This window comes from Thalia democratica, chromosome 3 (genome assembly GCF_965202585.1).
Source record: "Thalia democratica chromosome 3, ktThaDemo2.hap1.1, whole genome shotgun sequence".
Lineage (NCBI taxonomy): Eukaryota > Metazoa > Chordata > Thaliacea > Salpida > Salpidae > Thalia > Thalia democratica.
In genome coordinates this window covers 50,354,247-50,374,307 of record NC_139167.1, presented here as the reverse complement: position 1 = coordinate 50,374,307, position 20,061 = coordinate 50,354,247, and the positions used below count along the sequence as shown (strand labels likewise).

Genomic DNA, 20,061 nt, shown 5'->3' with positions numbered 1-20,061 from the left:
AAATTTTAAATAAAACCTAAAGTAATCTAAAGTTATAATAATTTCCATTCAGTATACATGTAAAATTTAACAAAAAAACTAACTTATTAGTAAAAAAGCTTGCTGTGTTTTTTATTTAACTCAGTTTAAAATATAATAAAAACAACTTTCAGTATTTGAATTTAATAAGTTAATCATCTCTAAATTGTTTGCCTATCAATTGTTAATATCCTCTAAAGTCGAAAATAAATAAAATTTAACGAAAACTTAAATTAAAGTCAGTGCAGAACACTGGGTTTATTTTTTGTTACAGTCTATGAAACAGTCATTAAGCTTTAAATAATGTTCTATAGTTTACCAGATACTAGTTTTCTTAAACAAATGTTTTGTTTATTTCACAAAAATTTGTGATCTACTAAATCTAAAAATTTAGTATCCGGGCGGATCCGAATCTCATTTTATAATCAAGATCCGACCAGATTCTATAAAATTTACAAATTTTCCCGTAATATTCATTGTAACTTTCAAAATTTACCCTATAACACGCCTAAGACTTTTTTTGCTCTCTATCATGAACTATAGAACAGTGCTTCTGAACCTTTTTCTAGTGGCGGAACCCTTTCCCAAAATTCAACTTTTTCGCGGAACCCCTAATTTTAATTTTACATAAAATGTTTAATTCAATAAATGTTCTTTTTTAAATTTCGAAAGGCTTCGCGGAACCTCTGAGAAGCGTCGCGGAACCCCATTTCAGAAGCACTGCTCTCTATCATGAACTATAGAAGTTTTGGTACAACTTTCAAAACCTGAAGTATGTATTTATTTTTTTAGCAGAAAAATGAATAAAAGTATATCCAGTGACCCTCCTTTTTTCACATCCTATTTTCAAGTGACATCCTATTTTCAAATAGGATGTGGCCAGATCCAGATATTTTTTATTAATATTCGGCCGAACCCAAACCTTGTTTTGAAATTGGGATCCGTCAAATTTTTCTTTGAAATTAAGATTAAGTAGATCAGAAACAACATTTATTACTAAAATTTTTTAAAAAATAAAAACTTTTTAAGACTTCGACAGAATGCAGTCAACATCTTCTACAGAACGTTGATGGTAGAGAACTATTTAACTCAACAAGAATATCATATACTAAACAACACAAAAAATATATTTGTGAGACAGAAAATTAATTTTTATTCAATGTTGACTATAATATTAAAAAAGCTAGCGCCTAAAAAATGAAAAAAAACAAAGGTATAGAATTATCAAATTACTAAGTGGACCATTATAAATTAGATACAGTCAGCACAAGTAATTAAAGTTTTTAATATTATTGAATAAAAGCTACCGGTAAATTAGCTGCTGTCAACGATCATTGCATCATCAAAACCTAAACATACTTTATTTTTAATTAAAAACCGATCACTTGAGAACCAAACAAATTTTTAGTTGAAAATGAGCTAAAGTATTTAAAAGTCGTGGGCACAAATCAATTCAGTTAAGTAAATTTAATACTAAAATAGTGTACATTTAAAACTATTTCATTAAAATTTTGTTTGAATTGTACTCTATTAAAGACTTGTTTTAAGTATATGTTCTTTTTGTGGATAAAAATATTTAAAAGTAGTCAAACTAAATTTAGCGAACTAAAATAGTCTGTTTTTGAAACTACAATTTTACTATAAATGCCAACGCGGTGACTTTTTATAAAAGTTTATTAGTCTACAAATACTTAATGTCAACTTGTATTTGAAAAAATCCTCACACATTTCACCACTCATCATCGTTACCCGGCCCACTATCAGGTTTTTTAATTTTCAACAAATCATTTATTTTAGCAAAGTTAACCTTATTGATTCTAAAGTTAACAAAGTTTAAAATGATACAACAAACACTTACAAAAAAAAAAAGAATGTTATGAAAACAAAATGAGTACGTTCTTAATTTTATGATAGTAGAAGTGCTTTATGAATTTAGCTTAGATACAATTAAAATATTAACAGAAGCCAAAACGATTGTGATATTTATTTTAGATTTTGCTGTAAGTAGAAAAAATATGTAAAAACCGAAGACATAATATTGTTTAGTGATTTCTAATTATGATAATCAAATGAGCGAACCTGTTGAAAAATTGTTTTAATTTTGAAATTTGAACAGTTTATGAAACAATAGTTTGTAATAAAGAAATTATATGCTAAGTATAAACCTACAGTTAAGAAACTTTTTTGTAGAACTTTATGCGTAAGAAAGTAAAAAAGCACGGATTATCGGTGATTTAAATACAGGCTTCTAATAACAATCAAAGTCAACGCAATATAAAATATGAAAAACTATAATACATATGTATATATTATTCAACTTGAAAATAACGTCTATAGGCCAAAGAAAAATGAATATTATTACAATTAAATTACAATTTATAACATTTATTATCATTTAAGAGAATAATAGAATACACAACTTGTGCATATTTAGATTAGATAGCTAGCAACTTTTGGTTATTTTTTACCAAATAATATCAGGTTTCTTATTTATATAAGCCATTATTTTACAACTAAGTGTTTTACTAACAAATGTAACCTTATTAAATTAATACACAAAGTTAGTGAAATGTGTTTATTACAACCAAAACCGAAGAGTTTTAACAACATAATAAAGTACAATCAAACAAATATTTCATAAAAGTATCCTATTATCAGTATATTTTAAAATTGAATTATTGAAAAAAAAACTCAACAACATTATGAAGTTTTCTAATATTTACTTTTTATAAGTTACTCAAAATTCAACATATTTCACATATACAACAAACTAAATAAACGAGCGAACTGAGTTATATTCTAACTATAATTCAAGTTACGAAGCATTTCATCCCTTTCAGCTTTTGGCAGTCTTGACAAACTGTCCATCATCATTCTTCCGTCCTTAAATTCTTTATTTATTTTTTCACCAGTTGTTTTAGCCGATTCCAAATTTGCAATTTTACCATAGAAAATAATGTTTCCGGTGCTGTTTTGAGTTATCAACATAAGAAATGGATGATCGCAAATAAACTCGGTCTGAAACGTGCCACCTCCATATAACGCCATTGCTAAAAATAAGCAGAAAGATAAGACGATGTCATTTACTATAGCAAAAAATATCAGTATTTACTTCTTTAATCTAATAAAATATTAAGTAAGTAAAAAAATCTTAAAGTGTTAAAAGAGGAGGAAAAAAAATCATCTTGATATTAATTATTGATTATACATATAGTATTATTAGATCTTATACTAGCAAAATGTGAGTTAAAAGTGCGCACAACAGACGTATAATCTTACTATTTCCATAAAAAACAACTTAAACACAATTCTGTATATGGTGTATCTAAACTAACACTGGAGCTTTAATATGTAGAATTAGACAAGCCCATTAAGATTTAGTTTAGGGCATGAATTTGGTTTAAGTTTTGAATTAATATATTTATACTTTTAATATATTAAAGCTAAAAAAAGCTTTTATTTGATATTTATGGCTTATGTTCATTTAACTTAGTTTTTTTTTATAATTGTGCGAATAGTTTCGTTTGAAATTTAACTACAATCGCTACAAACTTAGTTAAGTGTCTTACTTGTCAGTGCACATGCTTCAGTACCTTCTTCATTAACTTCTAAAAAAGTTGTATGAACGATATCCGACACATGAAGTTCAGGTTCATCAGAAATTTTGTTCAATTTGGCTCTTTGGAGTGAAAACATGTCCGTCATTCCCAATTTTTCAAAAGTTTCTCGCAGTTTTTTTTCAAATTGCAGTTTAAATTTCGGCAATCCAAGTAGAAGAGGACGTGCAAGTTTCTTACTTTTCCTAATCATAGCTTTCATCTTTTCAACAGTAATGTTCTCGTTAAGTCCAAACCGTTTGTTTGGCAAAAAGACCCACATTGAATACTCTTCTCCTAAATAAGGTATTTCTAAGCAGCTTACGTCTAAACTTTCGTCATGAGCAAAATTAAAATTTAACGAGAGTCGTGACATCATTGCAACTGGAGTTTCGGTACCGTCAGAGTTATAAAAAGTGGCCAGTTCTGTAGAATGTCTTCTAAATTTTGTATCCCATCGACCTTTGAAGTAAACAACGCTAGTTAATACCATTGTGGTCAGTTCAGAAAGTAAGTCCGGTACGATTACGTTTTTAATTCTGTTTCTGGTGTTTTCAGCAACAATTTTATTAATTTCATCTGCACTTTTGTCACAATCTGCTTTAGTTTTGAACGATAAATTTTGTACCTTGCAACCAAAACCTTTCAGAATGTTCACATAATCACCTTTGATTTTAAAAAGGCTTTCAAGGAACAAATTATTGAAGGTGCTGACAATGACCGCGGGATTATTGGAAGTCAAATTTTGCAACTTCTCCAAAACCACTGAGCTTTCACAGTTATCAACATGGAGACTAAAGGCTTTTTTTATTTGATCTTTGGTGTTGCCTTCTGATCTGCACAAAATCATGCTTAGGGCCACGGAAATACTGAAAGGAGAAAAGAATATGTTCTCGTCGGGTGATTTGCTGCTTAACTCAGCATAGAGGTCATCAGTGAACGAATCTAATGTCATTGTTATTCAAATAATTTTACACTACTACCTGTAGATTAACCAGTTTGTGAAAATTATTTAATTCAAAAAGCTTTAGCTTAACATTACTTCTTAATAGAATGTTAAACTATATTTAGTCTTATATTTGTAAGTTGAAAACATTATTGTTTCTTAAAAAGGCTTCAGTATAATAAAAAATTCAGAGTTTAATGTTACATAACAAACTAGCATGATTTGTTAGCATGATTTGTTCGTTATATCTAATCTTTCTCAACAGCTAAGGTTTCTTAGAAATGATTCAATGTATTGAGTTGTTAATATATACAGTAGTAATCAAGCTTTTTATACTAATCATAGATTAATTAGTATCACAAGATACGAAGTTTAAAAGTAAACCTTTCAATAAATTTTGATAATAGTTTAATAAAGAAAACGTTCATTAAAATATTTCATAAATTTTGTAAAAACAGCAACTAGCTTGAGAAAAATTATTTTAAAACAGGTTTACTACACTACTAATACCTGTACTTGTATTTTAGTTATAAATTTTTAATATCTTTAAATCTAACTCTAAGTTATTTATATGTTATATTTTTAACAAACAGCTTACTTTATAAATTTTAAAGCAAATTGGAATAAAATAGTTGAAGTTAAAGATTATAACCTTATAACTTATATTTTCATCTTATGATACAAATGTTGGAATTATAAAATTCGTTTCTTCTAATTTTTCTTACTTACATTATATTTTTTTACAGAATACAATAAATTTATTATTTTAAAAAAGTTTTAGATTTAATTTTATCTAAATAACTGATATCATTAAAAAAAAAAACAAAGAAAAAGTTTTCTTTTTAGTTTTACAACGAAAACTAAAGCAAACTACTTTTTTATTATTTAAAGCTATTTAATGTTTTCATTAAAGTTTATTATTTTTTGTGAGCAATAAAATCTTAGTCCGTCATCAACAACATTAAACCTATAAAACACCAAAAACTTATATAACATTAATTATGTTTATTTTAAATACTTTTTTTTTTCAATTGAAATTATTTTATACATTTAAGCACCGATTTTTAAATATATTTTATTTACGTAAAACAGACATTTTCTTTTACGCAAGTTAAGATTCAATATTTTACAATCAATCTATCATAAGAAAAAATGTTTTTGCTGTATTAATCTTAGAATACAAAATATTACTACTTTTTTTTCCAAAGTTCAACTGCAAATTTTTCTACCTTAATTTTTCTTGTAGTGTTCGTTTTAACAATATTTATAAATAGTTTTTTGCTTATTAAGCACAAAAGTAGTATTGAAAATTTCTAAAATTCTATCAGTGCTATTGTGATTACTTAATATTAGACGTAATTGTCTTTTTTTAGAATTTAGATCAAAAATATAAACCCAAAGTCATATTGAGTTAAGCTTTTTATAATTTTTTTTGTAGAAATTTTTTGTGAATTATTATAATTAAATAAAGATATATTTCTCGAGAAAATTTATGCACAAGTTTCTAGATCACTTAAATTGAAAACTATAAAGTAAAAGATATTAAAAAAGATTTTTTTAAGTAGTTATATTGGCGAACCCTAGTCATTTTTGATTGAAATAGGTCAGCGGTCGGAAAACTGCTACTTGCAGGTCACTTTCGAAATTTTATTCAGTTCATCACAAAGTGGCTTTTTTAAAGTTGCTTTGTATTTTATTAAAATTTTTTCATACTAATCTGTTCCTAAAATTATTTTATAAGAAAAAAACCGGCCGAAAAACTTTTTTTTTAGCTTTTGATATCGTATGAAATCATATAACTGTTTTTGGCTTTAAAAAAAGAAAATAGTTCTAATTTTTTTACAAAATTAGTTCGAAAATTTGTCTTAAACTGGTGCAAGTGTTTTTACAAGAAGTTAGGCAAAACCATTTTTTGGTGAACCTATCATGAATAAAATTGGCCTTAAAGGGAAATCCTTTTTATTTATCTTAAGAAGATAACCGAAAGGTTTTTTCGTACACCAAGTGCTTTGACCAAATTTTTGAGCGCTTTTTTTTCGTTCAATAAACAATATAAGACTATAAAGTTTCGGCCGTTGAGAGCCTACCGGTATGATTGATTATACGTAGTTTCATTAATGTATTTATGCTTGTAGCAACCTAATGTTTTCCTTCTATACGAAAATAAAACGTCTGCTGTGAGATTAAAAGAGCTTAAACAAACTATATGTTTGAATATGGTAGAATCATTTACCATTTTTTTTTACATAATCAATAGAGTTTAAAATTATAACAACAGAACCTTTAACACATTTTGTAATAATGATCTTTTTATCGTTTCTAAGTTGCTTTAACTCTCTTATGCAACCCTTAATCATTTTGATGTCACCTAAGAATCAATTTATACCACTATAACTATGCGCAAAATTTGGCAGCTAAATTATTATGATCTTTAATACATAGTAGCGTATGATGATTTAAATGTGTTGACAAAAGTTCAAAATTAGTAAAGACTAGTCAAATTTGGTTTAATACATACACTTACCAATTATTTTCTGCTACGCTTAGAACTTTGTAATGTACTTGTACAGGTCATGTTCTTCCATATATGTCTGTGAGAGCACCATCTTTTGGAAAAAGACGTAACTGTCTGTCCCACATAGTTCTAATTACATTAATTACACTTTAACGCATAAACTCCAAAGTTTTTACTCAATTTTTTTTTCAATTTAGTAGTTTTAACGCATTTTAATCTTAAATTTTTGTCAAAATATTATTAGATTTTTTACCTAAATAAAATTCGACAAGTTTTACGAACAACTGTACTAATTAAAGAGTCAGACGCAGGGTTGTCATAATGCAAAATAGTTAGAGTAATTTTTTTCTAATCTATCTTTTGTGATTGATTTGTTTTTTTATGTTCTCATTAATATCTGTATTTGCTCTTAAATTCAATAAGCTAAAAGTAATAGAACCGCTAAATTTAAGATTCCATATAACGACCCACCCTGCTTTAACAACTAACTTAAAAAGCGATTCTCTCATAGTCACAATTGCAACTTAAAATTGGAAGATATTTAAATTCAGTTTAAAACTTATTAAACTTTTGTTAAAAATCAACAAATACTTATACTAGTCTACAATTATACTAGTAGACATACTACTCTACGACTAGAAATAAAGATGCCTTTTATTCACCTGAACAAAAAATTAAACATAGCTTGATTATTCAGATATTTATTCGAATTTAGTTTTAACTAACTTTGGTTTGAAAAAAAGTTACAATCATCCAAATTTACTGTATTATTTGAATATTTCAGTTATAAACCTTTTTCATTTTAAGTTGCTTAGTTTTTGGTGCTATATAAAAATGACTTATCTATGATTGATTTATATAATAACAATTTTCTTTTACTAACAGTTTTGAACATATCACTTAATAAACTCATATGCAAAGAGTATTAAATATCGAAATATCTTTTGATAAATGCTATAAAATAAACTTTCATTAGTAAGACCTTTTTGAAGTTTAATATGTCTATATTAAAACATGTTACCTTCGAGAAAAATAGTAAAAAAGGATCTAAAAAGATGTTTTAGTATGAAAGAATTAATGATTGATTTAATTGGGGGTAAAGAAATCACTAGAGACAAAAGGTTAAAATAATCTACTGGATAAACTTGTTTTTCAGATTTTATCTACGGATATTTGTATTTCTTATTTATTGGTGGTATACCAATAACATGAAAAAGATAAACTAATAATTATCGTAAGAAAAATTTTTAAATATATATATTTTTAAAATTTACAACAAATATTTCAAACTACTGTCAATAGATACAGCTGAAGTCAATGTTTACTTTTAATATGGTACCACCATTAACAAAACTTTATAAAACTTGTATTTAAATACTACATATAAAACAAAAAGCTTTCCTAATTCAGTTAATTTAAAATACAGTTCTAAATAAGTTTAAGACTAAGATTTACCTAAAAATATACTTCTATTACTAAATTACATGTTGAAATTAAAAATTTAACGTACTACTTGAGTAAAATTGATGTATAACTAAACTTGAAGTAAAAGTATCATAAAAACGTTTTTAAATTCTGTAAAATTATTTAAAAAAAATTCAGCTAAACTAATATCTATAATTTTCATAACAAAAAAAAATCACAAAATGAAACTAGCCTCGTTTTTATAAGTTAAACTTACTTGAGCAAGCTTACTTGACCATATTAGACATAAGATACTCTTTAAAAATTAAACGATTCAAGAGTTTTATATTGCAGAGTTGTACAATTTAGTGCTTTTAAGGGACCTCAAACAATTTAGTTTTAACTTTAGTAGGGATACAAAAATTTCAGAAACAATAAAAAAGAAATTCGACTTAGTTTCATAAAACCTAATTAATAATTTTTAAAGTTGAATAAATGAAATAGAGTTTTAAAAAGATGAAACACTTTACGAATTAAACTTATAGTTTCTTTAGTAAACTTCATAACTTAATTTTTAACTTTCATAACTTTAGAGCAGGATAAAAAATGAAAAGTTGATAAAGTTTTCCAGATGTTATATCAATTTTTTTTAAAAGAAATACAAATTTTGTTTTAAGTCTGTATTCTACGACTTATGATTTGCAGTAAAATATAAAATGTTGAAACTTTTAGTAAGCAATATTAGTTTTTAACTTGATTTGCAAAGATAAACCTTAGTATAAATAAAAATAAGATAATTTTATACGTTTTACTTTTAAATAATTATTATTTTATTGGTATGTACACAACTGAAAACTAAGATTCTCATAGAAGCGACATTCCGTGTAAATAAAACGCCCACCCTCTTAAGAAGTAATAAAATACAAAACTTGAGGTAGCTTTCGGCTTATCAGAATTTAGACTAAAACAAAAAGAAGGGTTTGTATAAGTAACAAAAAAAAATTAAATAAGTGACCTATAATTAGTAAGTTTAGTAAATTGTTCTTCCGTGATATCACCAAGGTAGTTTTTTCTTTAGAAAAAAAAAAAAAACCGTCTTAATTTTGAGGACAAAATTAGATTTCATTTTATCGTTAACTACCTACTGCTATGGGAAAAATATGAGCATTTTAAAATCTACATTGAAGCCTTCAGACGGTTACATGACAATCAAATTCGGACCACTCAAATTCTTAAAAAATACACAAGTAGAATGTACTTTTTTAGATTTTTAAAAATTACCAATAATAACTATGTTTTTTTACTTTTTTTAAGCCATCTTTAAAAAAGTATTTAATGTTTTGCAAAAATAAAAATGGCTTCTAGGTATTAATATGACCTACATATGATTTTTTTTATTTTTGAAAAATATACATTAATTTTTTAGTTGTGGCCGTTTCAATTTTTTTAAAGAACTTGAATAGTCGTGCATCCCTTCAGACAAAGTTGGCTGACAGACGGAAATAGACTTTTCTGGTTTTCAAAAAACTAAAATAATTATTGTACATTCATTTAGTTTCCAACTACTTAGGATTATTAAAATAGTTGTTAAACATACTATTCTTTTCACACCTGTTTTTTTAACGTTATAGTTATGTAAGTTTAAATATAATCATCAGTTCAAAGGCTTTTCAAGATTTTTTTATATTAATCAACTACTCAAAGATACCTTTAAACATTTTTATATGGCTAGGCTACTTTTTTACCACTTGATCTTATATAATTCAAGAGTGGTTTTAATACAGGTATAACACATATAAACAAATTTTATCACTTGAATATCTCTATATTTTTCTTAGTACTTATAAAAGGAAAGCTGAAATAAGATAACAGACAATTCTGTTTTTGCTAATAGTTTTTATTTAGATTTATTCAAGCAGTATTTTGAAAAAATTATGTTTTTTTTTTGTAAAAATAGTAGTTTTTTAAACTAAACCAAATACAGGGTTGCCAAATTTTTATGAGAAATTTCTTCAAGGTTTCAAAAAGTAAACGTTTTTGATTTTATCTTTAGTTTAAATACTGTGCCAAGTGATATAACAACATGAAAAGACACTGTAAAGCTACTTTAAATGTGCTTTTTTATCTGTATGGTAGATTCTTGGTTCAATTAAAATTTTACTACTTAAAATGTAAAAATTGTTAAAAATTCCAAGTTTTTTAGTTATCATTGTTCGAAATACCAGGTTTTTTAGTGATTTTTATTCAAAATTACTCAAGTTCAAGTTTTTTTGGCAACCCTGCTAAAAGTTTTCAAACAAAAAAATTGTAAAAACTGGTTGATTTTAACTTTCAGAAGCAAAAAGGAAACCAGTTTTAAATAAAATAAATTCAATATTATAATCACTTAGTTTTATATTTCATCACTAAAAAGTCGATTGCCGCCTGACCCATTTTCTGCCAACTTTGTTAGACTATTCAATATTTTTCAAACATTATAACAGGTTAGAATAAAAGAAATTAATAACCGCTTTATAATCTAGCTAGGCGATCCTAGCTACAACTAAAAACTTGATCATAGGTTGAATTTCATCATTACATTACCAGGATTTTATGTTTCAATAAAATAATTTCGTATCTATTAGAAAAAAGTTCAAATTTAACATTTTTTTCTGAATATAATATGTAGGCAGGATAAAATAATTTTCTGTTTTAGAATAAGCAGTTAGTTTAAAAAAAAAAAAAAATTAATAAAAGAAAACACTTTTATAAACATTATTAAATACATCGTTTTTTTTTAGATGGTCAATTATTTAAACTAGAAACAAATAACATTACTTTTTTTGCACCATCATAAAATCTATATAAATAACTGTTTTTCTAATATGGGATAAAACTATGTTAATCTTAACATTTATTTTAGCAAAAAAATAAGTTTTTTACTTTATGTTGTAAATTCTAAACATTTTGAGTTTTGTTTTCAGTTCAAATGCTACAAGAAGTATTTGGTGAAGCATATTATTTTATGCATTAAAATTCTTAACTTTAACTCTAAACTTTTTTTAGTAACTTTTTTGAAATTTAAACTTTAACGACTATTGTTTTTAATTTTTATTTAGTACTGAGAAAAACTTTTTATAAAACTACTTTTTTATGATAATAAAATTTAACAAACCATGTACATTGTACACATAATTATGATCGTAAAAAAGTTTATTTTTGAGACAACATAAACTGCAGCGGTCAAAACATTTTTGGTTTATTAAGATTTGCTAAAGAATAGTGACTAATACAATTTAACTAATTACTTGAACATCATTAAATATCAAGTCTGATCAAATACTGTGAATAATTTTCCGCTCACAAAGAACACGCGCACATGACAGAGACGACTCTTTAGAAAACTTTCACGTCCGAGGCGATTATTTCGGTTCTGTACTGCCTGCCCATCTCGCTCTCGTACGAGTTCTGGTGAACTTCTCCTTCCACGTACACGCGCTGGTTCTCGCTCAACTGCGATATCGTGTCAGTCATGTTTCCCTTGCGGAAGCATTTGATCAAGTGCCTGTTGGTTATTAGCTTAGTGGTAACGTATTATTAGAAAAAAAAAATCATAAAAACCAGCCAGAGTTTTCTGAAAAAGTTCAAAATAGACTGAATACATATTTCAAAAAAAAACTAGTCCGAGTTATCCTGAGTGTCTGCTACCCAATTAACAAAACATTCATAAATTCAAATGAAACGAGATATCTATAATTATGCTATTAGCATAATCTTATCTTGATCAGCTATTTTACTAACAGTAAAGAAGCTGATTAAAGAACATACCAAGTTGATGGATTATATACGGGATAATTTATTAGATTGAAAAGATCATTTCATCCCACTTTAATACATTTATTAAAACAGCATTAACTTAACAGTATTGTTTTTTATCTAAAATATTAGAAACATTGAAAAAAATGTATATTTAAATGATTATTTATTTCTTTACTTTTTAGCTAAGACTCAATTAAATTGTTTGTTTCTAAAATGTGTAAAAAAATATTCATATCAAAAACATAATTCAACTACTTTAATTTTTGTAGGTTGTAATCTTATTTTTTTTAGAATTTATTTTGCAGATTATTAAAAACAGTGCAATGTTTCACTCCTTTAGTAAACTATAGAAAATCTTTAGTACAGGGTTCCACTAAAATAATTTTTTTTAGGAAAATCCATTGAATATAGTAAGTTCATAGGGAAATTATCAATATAAAACAATGAATTTTGAACGTTACGAATATATTTATAAGGTACAAAAAGTAAAATATGTCATTAATCGTTTATAAGCACAGTCTTTATAAGAAATTTACAAAGTTCGAGGGTTTTTGAATTCTAATTTTAATTAAGTTAGCAAACTTTAGATAAATTGTATTTAATATAAATAAGGAAAATTTTTATCAGTAGGTGGCACCACGGAGTCACAGTTTTTTACTGAGATTGCAAAGATTTTGATATCAAAAATAACTACACTTTTTTAAAGTGTTTTTTACTACGCGGTGTCACTTTTTTAGCTTTCAAATTTCAATAACTAAGCAAAAAAAAAACGTTATTTATTGGGATTTCTAGAGATTTTTCAGAATATTGAAAATTTCTAGGGATTTATAGGGAAGTGGGAACCCTGTGAGTAGTTAAATAATTCTGAACAAAGACTTTGAACATATAAATGGAATAAAAAGAGTTAAAAAAAAAAGTTAGTTCAAGAGAACTTAAATTCTGTTATTTATAGCTTACTATAAGAGTGAAATATTGTTTTGTTTTTAATAATCTACAAAAATCAAATCTTATTCGTCTCCTTATAGCTACATAAGTTGAGAAATTTCTATTGGTTAATTTAAATCAAATTACAATATCATAACTTTTTTTAGTTAAAATATAACCGAGGGTTTTTGAAATAAACTTTAAAAATTAGGAAAGTTTAACAAAAACTAGATTCCAAAATATTTTTATTACAATTTACATTAAAGAATTCTAAAATGATACCAATTGATTTCGTTGATACTTGTGTCTATGAGTTGAAACCTAATGTAAAGATAAAGCAGAAACAGAACTGAAAAATTTAACCCATAAATACCTTCTGACTACATAAGTACAATACTAGAGAAGTAACTTGAACTATTCTGCGGGCTTCATCTCCCTTAAAAATAGCTTTCAGTTTCTTTGTTTTAAACGATTTTTCATCGAATAATCTAATCAAAATTAAAGATACAATTAAAAGCTATATTTTGAGAATGTTGAAGAGCTGCAAATTCGTTCAAGCTATATTGATGTTAGTTATTAGTAGTGATGTACCGGACTCACTATCCGGGTCCGGCCGGATATTGCCATTTTTGTCTGATATCCGGATCCGGCCGGATTCTAACTTGAAAAAAAAGTCCGGATCCGGTTCCGGCCGGATTCTAATTTGAAAAAAAAGTCCGGGTCCGGTTCCGGCCAGATTCTAATTTGAAAAAAAAGTCCGGACCCGGGTCCGGCCGGATCCTAACAGAGATCCGGCCGGACCCGGATCTAGTTAGTAAAAAAGAGCATACTGAAAAGTATTTTTTCAAAAACAAACCCTGTGTAAATTAATAAGAGTCATTTTCGTCTGTTAAAATTAAACACCTACCGTGATTCGCTCATTTTGTACACCTGACTAATTTACATTTGTTTACATTTAAACTATGAAATAAACATTTCATGAAATGCAACTCTTTATTTATGCTGTAAAATTGAAAACTTTGGAATGAATACTTGCATTATTTATTATTTAAAGTTGAGCTGAGAGAAAATTTAGAGTTAATACGGTTGAATGTACGAGCCAATGAGAGTCATATGACGAAATGTTTCAAACTAAATACTGATGCAACAAAACATCAGAACATGACAGGCAGTTTATATATAAGCAGTTAGTTAGTTTGGTGTGTAGCTTGAAGCAACAAAATATCTTGAACGTTTTTGTGAATGCTTATTGTAAGTAGTGTTTTGTTTTAAAAGTGAATATTTCAGCAGGTGTTTAATTGTTTAAATATTTAAGCCAGGTTTATAGTTTAAAAGTTTATTAAAAATCTTACTGTTTCTTGTTTACTAAAAGTTTTATTTAATTTTTAGTTTTTTTTAAGTCTTTTGATATAGATTTAAATAACTTCCAGTTTTCAAAGTGTTACCAAAATAATTAATAATTTTGTATATGCTAGTATTTCTTGTTGTGCTTTATATAAAATATTCATCACTCAAAACTGTCGTGTCTGATTATAGAAAGTAGTCTCAGTCAGAATTTAGTATTTGTTAGATATTAATTAAATAAGGTAGGATTTAATTATGATGGGTAGTACTAACAAGTTAAGTGTACCACAATCAGTCCATAAATTTACTAACAAATTGTCAACCTTTGCTAGCTATTCTACTGATTATTAGATTAAAGCAATTTTTTTCAGTTTTTAAAAACTTATTCTGAGTCAGGCTTGTTTATACTCACTTTAGCTAGATTTATTGACTTGAACAGTGGCAACCCTGCTAGTTTGAAAATTTTTAAGAATTTTAGAAAATCTTGGACTGCCTCAGGCTAGTTTAGTTTTTTATAAAAACTCAGGCTAGTTTTCTTTTAGATTTTGAATGAGTTTGAGCTGATCTAGTTTTCAATATATTGTAATTTTCTAGTGTATTTTGTCAAGAACTTGATTTCAGATTTTCAATTGTAAATAACACCTAAATTTGTAAACCTTGTGGCTAGCTGTTCTACTTATTATTAGATTAAAGTTCTTTTTTTTTTCAGTTTTAAAAAAACTCGTTCTGACTCAGGCTAGTTTATTCTAGTGATGTACGGGACTCACTATCCGGGTCCGGCCGGATATTGCCATTTTTGTCTGATATCCGGATCCGGCCGGATTCTAATTTAAAAAAAAAGTCCGGATCCGGTTCCGGCCGGACTCTAATTTGAAAAAAAAGTCCGGATCCGGCCGGATTCTAATTTTAAAAAAAAGTCTGGATCCGGTTCCGGCTGGATTCTAATTTGAAAAAAAAGTCCGGATCCGGGTCCGGCCGGACCCGATATTGTGGGTCCGGTACATCACTAGTTATTAGTTACAAAAAAAAGAAGAGTAAGACGAACCTGTTTGTTTTTATGTATTCATCACCTTCCTGATTCTTCAAGAGCTTTTTGGTGACAAGACCGAACTGCGCCCCAAACACCTCTGAAGTGTCTTTTCTTTTCAACTCTCTGGGATCCCAACACACTCTTCCGCACAATGTCACCTTAGAATTTCATAAGTGTTAAAAAAAATGTAATTAAGGGCATACAGGGTCTACTTTGTTCTTAAAAAGTTGATATTATTTTTTAGGGTTCTATCATAGCTACTAGAAGTTTCTAACCGCTAAACGAAATTTAAAGTAAATTTTGAGATATAAACGATCAAAAACAGTGAGCTAAATAGGTTCATAATGGCAGGCGCCAACCAAAGACGCGAAAAAAGACTATTCAATAAAAACATATCTTCTTCATTTTAGATTATAATTCTTCAAACTTTCACAAAGTCAACTACTAATAGTTAAATCTTTTAAAAGCAAGAATTTTTTTATTTAAAAAAAAATTACAAAAAAAGCACTTTTTTTTGTTTATTTTTTATTTAACATCTTTATTTTTTTTAATAAAAAAAAATCTAACATTCAATATCTTAAAAACTATTTAAAGAATGTTTCCTGAAAATTTGAGGTCTATAGCTCAAAAAATCAAGGAGGAGATAGAGTTTTAGAGACTTAAAAATTTCCGAGTAAACTTAGATTAAAAAAATTGGGTCCATATGTTTGTATCAGAACGTTTTACAAACATTTCTACATTTCAAAACTTATTTGAATTTTTATATTCTATGAAAATTGACTCATAGATATTTCTTTTAGCTTTAATATAAGAACTAATGGTAAATTTTGTAAATAAAAGTCTTACCCCTCGAGCCCTTAATACTTGTAAATAACCGTAAAATCTTGTAAATAAAGTATATAAGTTCAAACTAAAATTAGCTCATACATAAAACTTAAATAAATGGGCTTTTTAATCTGGTAAATTACATGCAACACTTATAGTAGTAATATGTAAAAGTTTCAAGGTTTAAATCAATAAAGCAAAGAAGAACCTTATTGATGTACATTTCATTTTTGAAATCTTTAATAGCATTAGCAAACTCTTCATTTAGAGCGAAATCAGATTGGTTTCTGTATGAAGTTTTGTTAAAAGTAGATGCAACTTGGGTAAAGTTGACTTTTCTGATATTCCTGGTAATTTGTGAAAGCATTTTGAAAGTTAAGCTATCTAAAAACAATTTTATCTAACAATTTAAAAACATACATATATACTCAAGCTACACCATAGCTAAATACCAATGAAGTTAATTCTAAGCAGTTAACAAAATAAAAATCAAACTTAAAAATTACAGAAAAATTATTTACTAACAAAATATTAAATATGTAGTTTTATTTAAAAAAAAGTAAATGCACTTTAAAAAAATTTAAAAGTAAAATACAGTTGAAAAATAAAATTTTTTTGTAATAAAATACTTATAAAAATATACATCTACATAATTTTTTTTAAATATTTACTTTTCTATACTAAATAGTCTATTTAAAATATGTCAGGACCACTATACAATGTAAATTATTAAGTAGATTGACTTTCAAAAGTCAAGTTCAATCAGTTAATAACAAAAGCTGACTTACTAAAGCTCTACTAATATAAAATATTTATTATTATTATAAGTTTTTATAAAATCTTTAGCTTACATTTATTTATAATTTTTGAAAAAGATTTACAAAAAATCTGATATACAAAATGTCTGATATAAAAATATGGTACAGAACTATATAATTTGACCATAATTTTTTTAAATAAATTTAAGCATGGTATGGAAAATAACACACTCAACTATTAGATATTTTCATCAGTTCAGACTATGTTTCAATAATAAATTAAATACTAACTATGTAGAATATTATAACTTTAGTGACAATTACATTGCAAGAATTAAAAACTTTCTAAATATAAAAATTTCAAAATTAGTAATCTAATATTAAAATTAACTTAAATTCATTCAAATATTCAATATCAATTAGTACAAATAATAAAACTATGGTAATGGAGAACAAATTAAAGGTTTGTTAACAATTTCAGTAGTTTTTAATCCACTTAACATATACAAAATGTGCTCTTTATTTATTACTTTGGGCTTCTTTTTATAAGGTTTTCTGTTTTTTCTTGGGACCTTGGGTGGTTTTATGTAACCTGGCTCGTGCTCTACCATATGTTTATCTAAACTTTTTTTGTGAGCATAGGACTTAGAACAAACAAAGCAGGCAAACTCTTTAACTTTATAATGCTTAATTTTTATGTGTTTATCTAGATTATATTTTGTTGTAAAGGATTTTTCACAACTATCACACTTAAAATCCTTCCTAGTTTCAAGGTGAACCTTCATATGATTTTTCAAAATAACATTAGATTTGAAAACTTTATTGCAAACCGAACAAGCGAATGTTTTTTTGTGCGCTTGTTTTTTGTGCTTGGTAAGTTCATTCATATATGAAAAAGATTCCTCACACTCATCACATTTGTGCTGCTGCTGTTTTACACCATGTCTTTGATTTACATGTCTGTTTTCTTGAGCTTTTGTCATAAAACTTCTATTGCAACCTTCATGTGGGCATTCAAATGGTTTGACACCAGTGTGCACAAAAGAATGTTCTTTGAGTTTATGTTTTTTGCTAAAATAAGCATTGCAATTATCAACTAAGCACATATATTGCTTTTTGGAGTCATTTCCATTTACATGGAATTCTTTTATGTGAGCATTTAAAGCATTCTCACTTTTACAAGTAGACTGGCAGTTTTTATAAGGGCAATATATGACATTAACGGGATGAACTTCTTTAATATGGCGGTTTAACACTAACTTTGTAGGACATCTTCTACCACATTCGACATCATTAATTAACTCTTTGCATACAAAAGGCCAATCCTTTTTATCAACATGATTTCTGTAATAGTGTAAATCTCTATGCTCCTTTCTAGTAAAGCTCTTATGGCACTCCAAACACTCAAGCATTTTAAATTATATATAATTTACCTGTTTTCAATTTAAACTCAGTCAACTTATTTATAAAAATAGTTGAACAAATTATAGTGATATTAATACTTAAATGTTAAAATACTAACTAAATATATCTAAAAATTACATATTTTCTGCTGTAATATTGAAACTTAAAACAAGTAGAAATACCAGCAAAGTACTAAACCAGGGTTTCCCAAACTCATTTACTAAATCGCCCCCTTTTCAGAAATTTGAAAAAAAATCGCCCCCCACGATTTTAAAAAGTAGTTTTTCTCTTAAGTACAAACTTTTGAGCCAAAAAAATTGTGTTCGAAATGTAATTTAGTCTGGTATTTCTTATACACGCACTTTTGGCTGTGTTCAAAGTAGTTTACAGGGCTTGAGAAAATAAGTTACTGTTGTTTTCCTTTAAGCCCAGTAAAGTGTATCTAAATACTTAAATATAAAAAGCCTTGGGTAATCAATAATCAATCCTGTTTAAATATGAATTGTTTTGAAAGTAATGTAATTTTTAGGGTAGTGGTGGACAACTTTTGTAGTCAGCAATTCATATTTACTAAAAAATCTTTTCTAGTTTCAACTCGTTAAAAAAATGTAATTGCGAGCTGCATAATTTAAAAAAATTACATATAGAAAACTAAAAAACTCGAGCATAATTGTAAAAAAATGATTTACTATTATTGTGATCTAGGAAATACTAAAGTAACTGAAAACCAAGTTGAAAGTGTATTTCAAAATCATAAGCATCAAAAAACTAAGTTTTGTTTATTTTGCACAAGTAGTTCAAGTTACTTGGCGGGTCGAAATTTGATTGGATCTGGACCGTAAGTTACCCATCTGAAATCTTAACTGAAACCTGACATTATAACTATCTCTCATTAAACGAATTTCGGACATTCAGAGTGAATACTAGGTAACTTATTTAAGCCGCACAAAATACTTAAACTATTTTATAAATAGGCATATTCTAAAATTAAATACCAGAGATTAAAAAACTATAAAAAAATGAACAGATTTTTTTAAACATAATGAAATAGATATTAAAACATTATTGCTGATCCAGTTTTAGGAAGTTTGACCGACTGGTTGATTATCTCACATGAAAAGTGGGTTTATCAATAGCTTCTGTTTATGCAGTAAAATTATTAATTTCAATGCTGAGATATACTATAATCAAGTTAGTTGTAAAGTTAAAAATTTAATTCTAAGCTTTTTAAACTATATGTTTTGTAGTAGAATACCATTAAATAGCATTTGACTTAAAATAACCTTTAGGAAATTAAACCTTAATTTTAACATTTTTTTTCTTCATTTAAATTAAAAAAAAAAATCAAATGTTTTACAGTTAATTCTTTGAACAGAAAGTAATCAAATAAAAAATTCCTTTAATTGTGTTAAAACTTTCTTTTGTAACTGTAGCAGTCTTTTTGATTGCTTATTTAATACTGTTAAATTTTATTTTTTCTCTAGTTATTAGCCTATGAT

The 20,061-nt window shown here is 26.7% G+C and overlaps 3 protein-coding genes across 3 annotated transcripts; all 3 read right to left on the bottom strand.

Annotated features, from left to right (window-relative positions):
• Positions 1 to 2,083: 2,083 nt before the first annotated feature.
• On the bottom strand, positions 2,084 to 4,569 carry LOC145832359 (serpin B3-like). The gene is made up of 3 exons (XM_082939677.1): positions 3,588 to 4,569; positions 2,880 to 3,068; positions 2,084 to 2,097 (listed from the first exon to the last, which is right to left on the bottom strand). Exons 1-3 carry the CDS (start codon positions 4,567 to 4,569, stop codon positions 2,084 to 2,086), a joined length of 1,185 nt encoding a protein of 394 aa, XP_082795803.1.
• A 7,090-nt stretch (positions 4,570 to 11,659) lies between these two features.
• On the bottom strand, positions 11,660 to 16,780 carry LOC145831956 (uncharacterized). The gene is made up of 3 exons (XM_082939314.1): positions 16,609 to 16,780; positions 15,591 to 15,733; positions 11,660 to 12,023 (listed from the first exon to the last, which is right to left on the bottom strand). Exons 1-3 carry the CDS (start codon positions 16,765 to 16,767, stop codon positions 11,855 to 11,857), a joined length of 471 nt encoding a protein of 156 aa, XP_082795440.1. The 5' UTR covers positions 16,768 to 16,780; the 3' UTR covers positions 11,660 to 11,854.
• Positions 16,781 to 17,334: 554 nt separating this feature from the next.
• On the bottom strand, positions 17,335 to 18,581 carry LOC145831838 (uncharacterized). The gene has a single exon (XM_082939180.1). It carries the CDS (start codon positions 18,568 to 18,570, stop codon positions 17,596 to 17,598), a length of 975 nt encoding a protein of 324 aa, XP_082795306.1. The 5' UTR covers positions 18,571 to 18,581; the 3' UTR covers positions 17,335 to 17,595.
• Positions 18,582 to 20,061: the final 1,480 nt, after the last annotated feature.

Excerpts from the sequence above, each read along its gene's own strand:
- LOC145832359 (XM_082939677.1), bottom strand. The coding sequence starts at position 4,569 with ATGACATTAGATTCGTTCACTGATGACCTCTATGCTGAGTTAAGCAGC. Across the intron at positions 3,069-3,587 it reads TGAAGCATGTGCACTGACAA|CAATGGCGTTATATGGAGGT; the intron begins GTAAGACACTTA and ends GCTTATTTTTAG.
- LOC145831956 (XM_082939314.1), bottom strand. The coding sequence starts at position 16,767 with ATGCTTTCACAAATTACCAGGAATATCAGAAAAGTCAACTTTACCCAA. Across the intron at positions 15,734-16,608 it reads ATGAAATGTACATCAATAAG|GTGACATTGTGCGGAAGAGT; the intron begins GTTCTTCTTTGC and ends TGAAATTCTAAG. Across the intron at positions 12,024-15,590 it reads GAATACATAAAAACAAACAG|GCACTTGATCAAATGCTTCC; the intron begins GTTCGTCTTACT and ends AATAACCAACAG.
- LOC145831838 (XM_082939180.1), bottom strand. The coding sequence starts at position 18,570 with ATGCTTGAGTGTTTGGAGTGCCATAAGAGCTTTACTAGAAAGGAGCAT.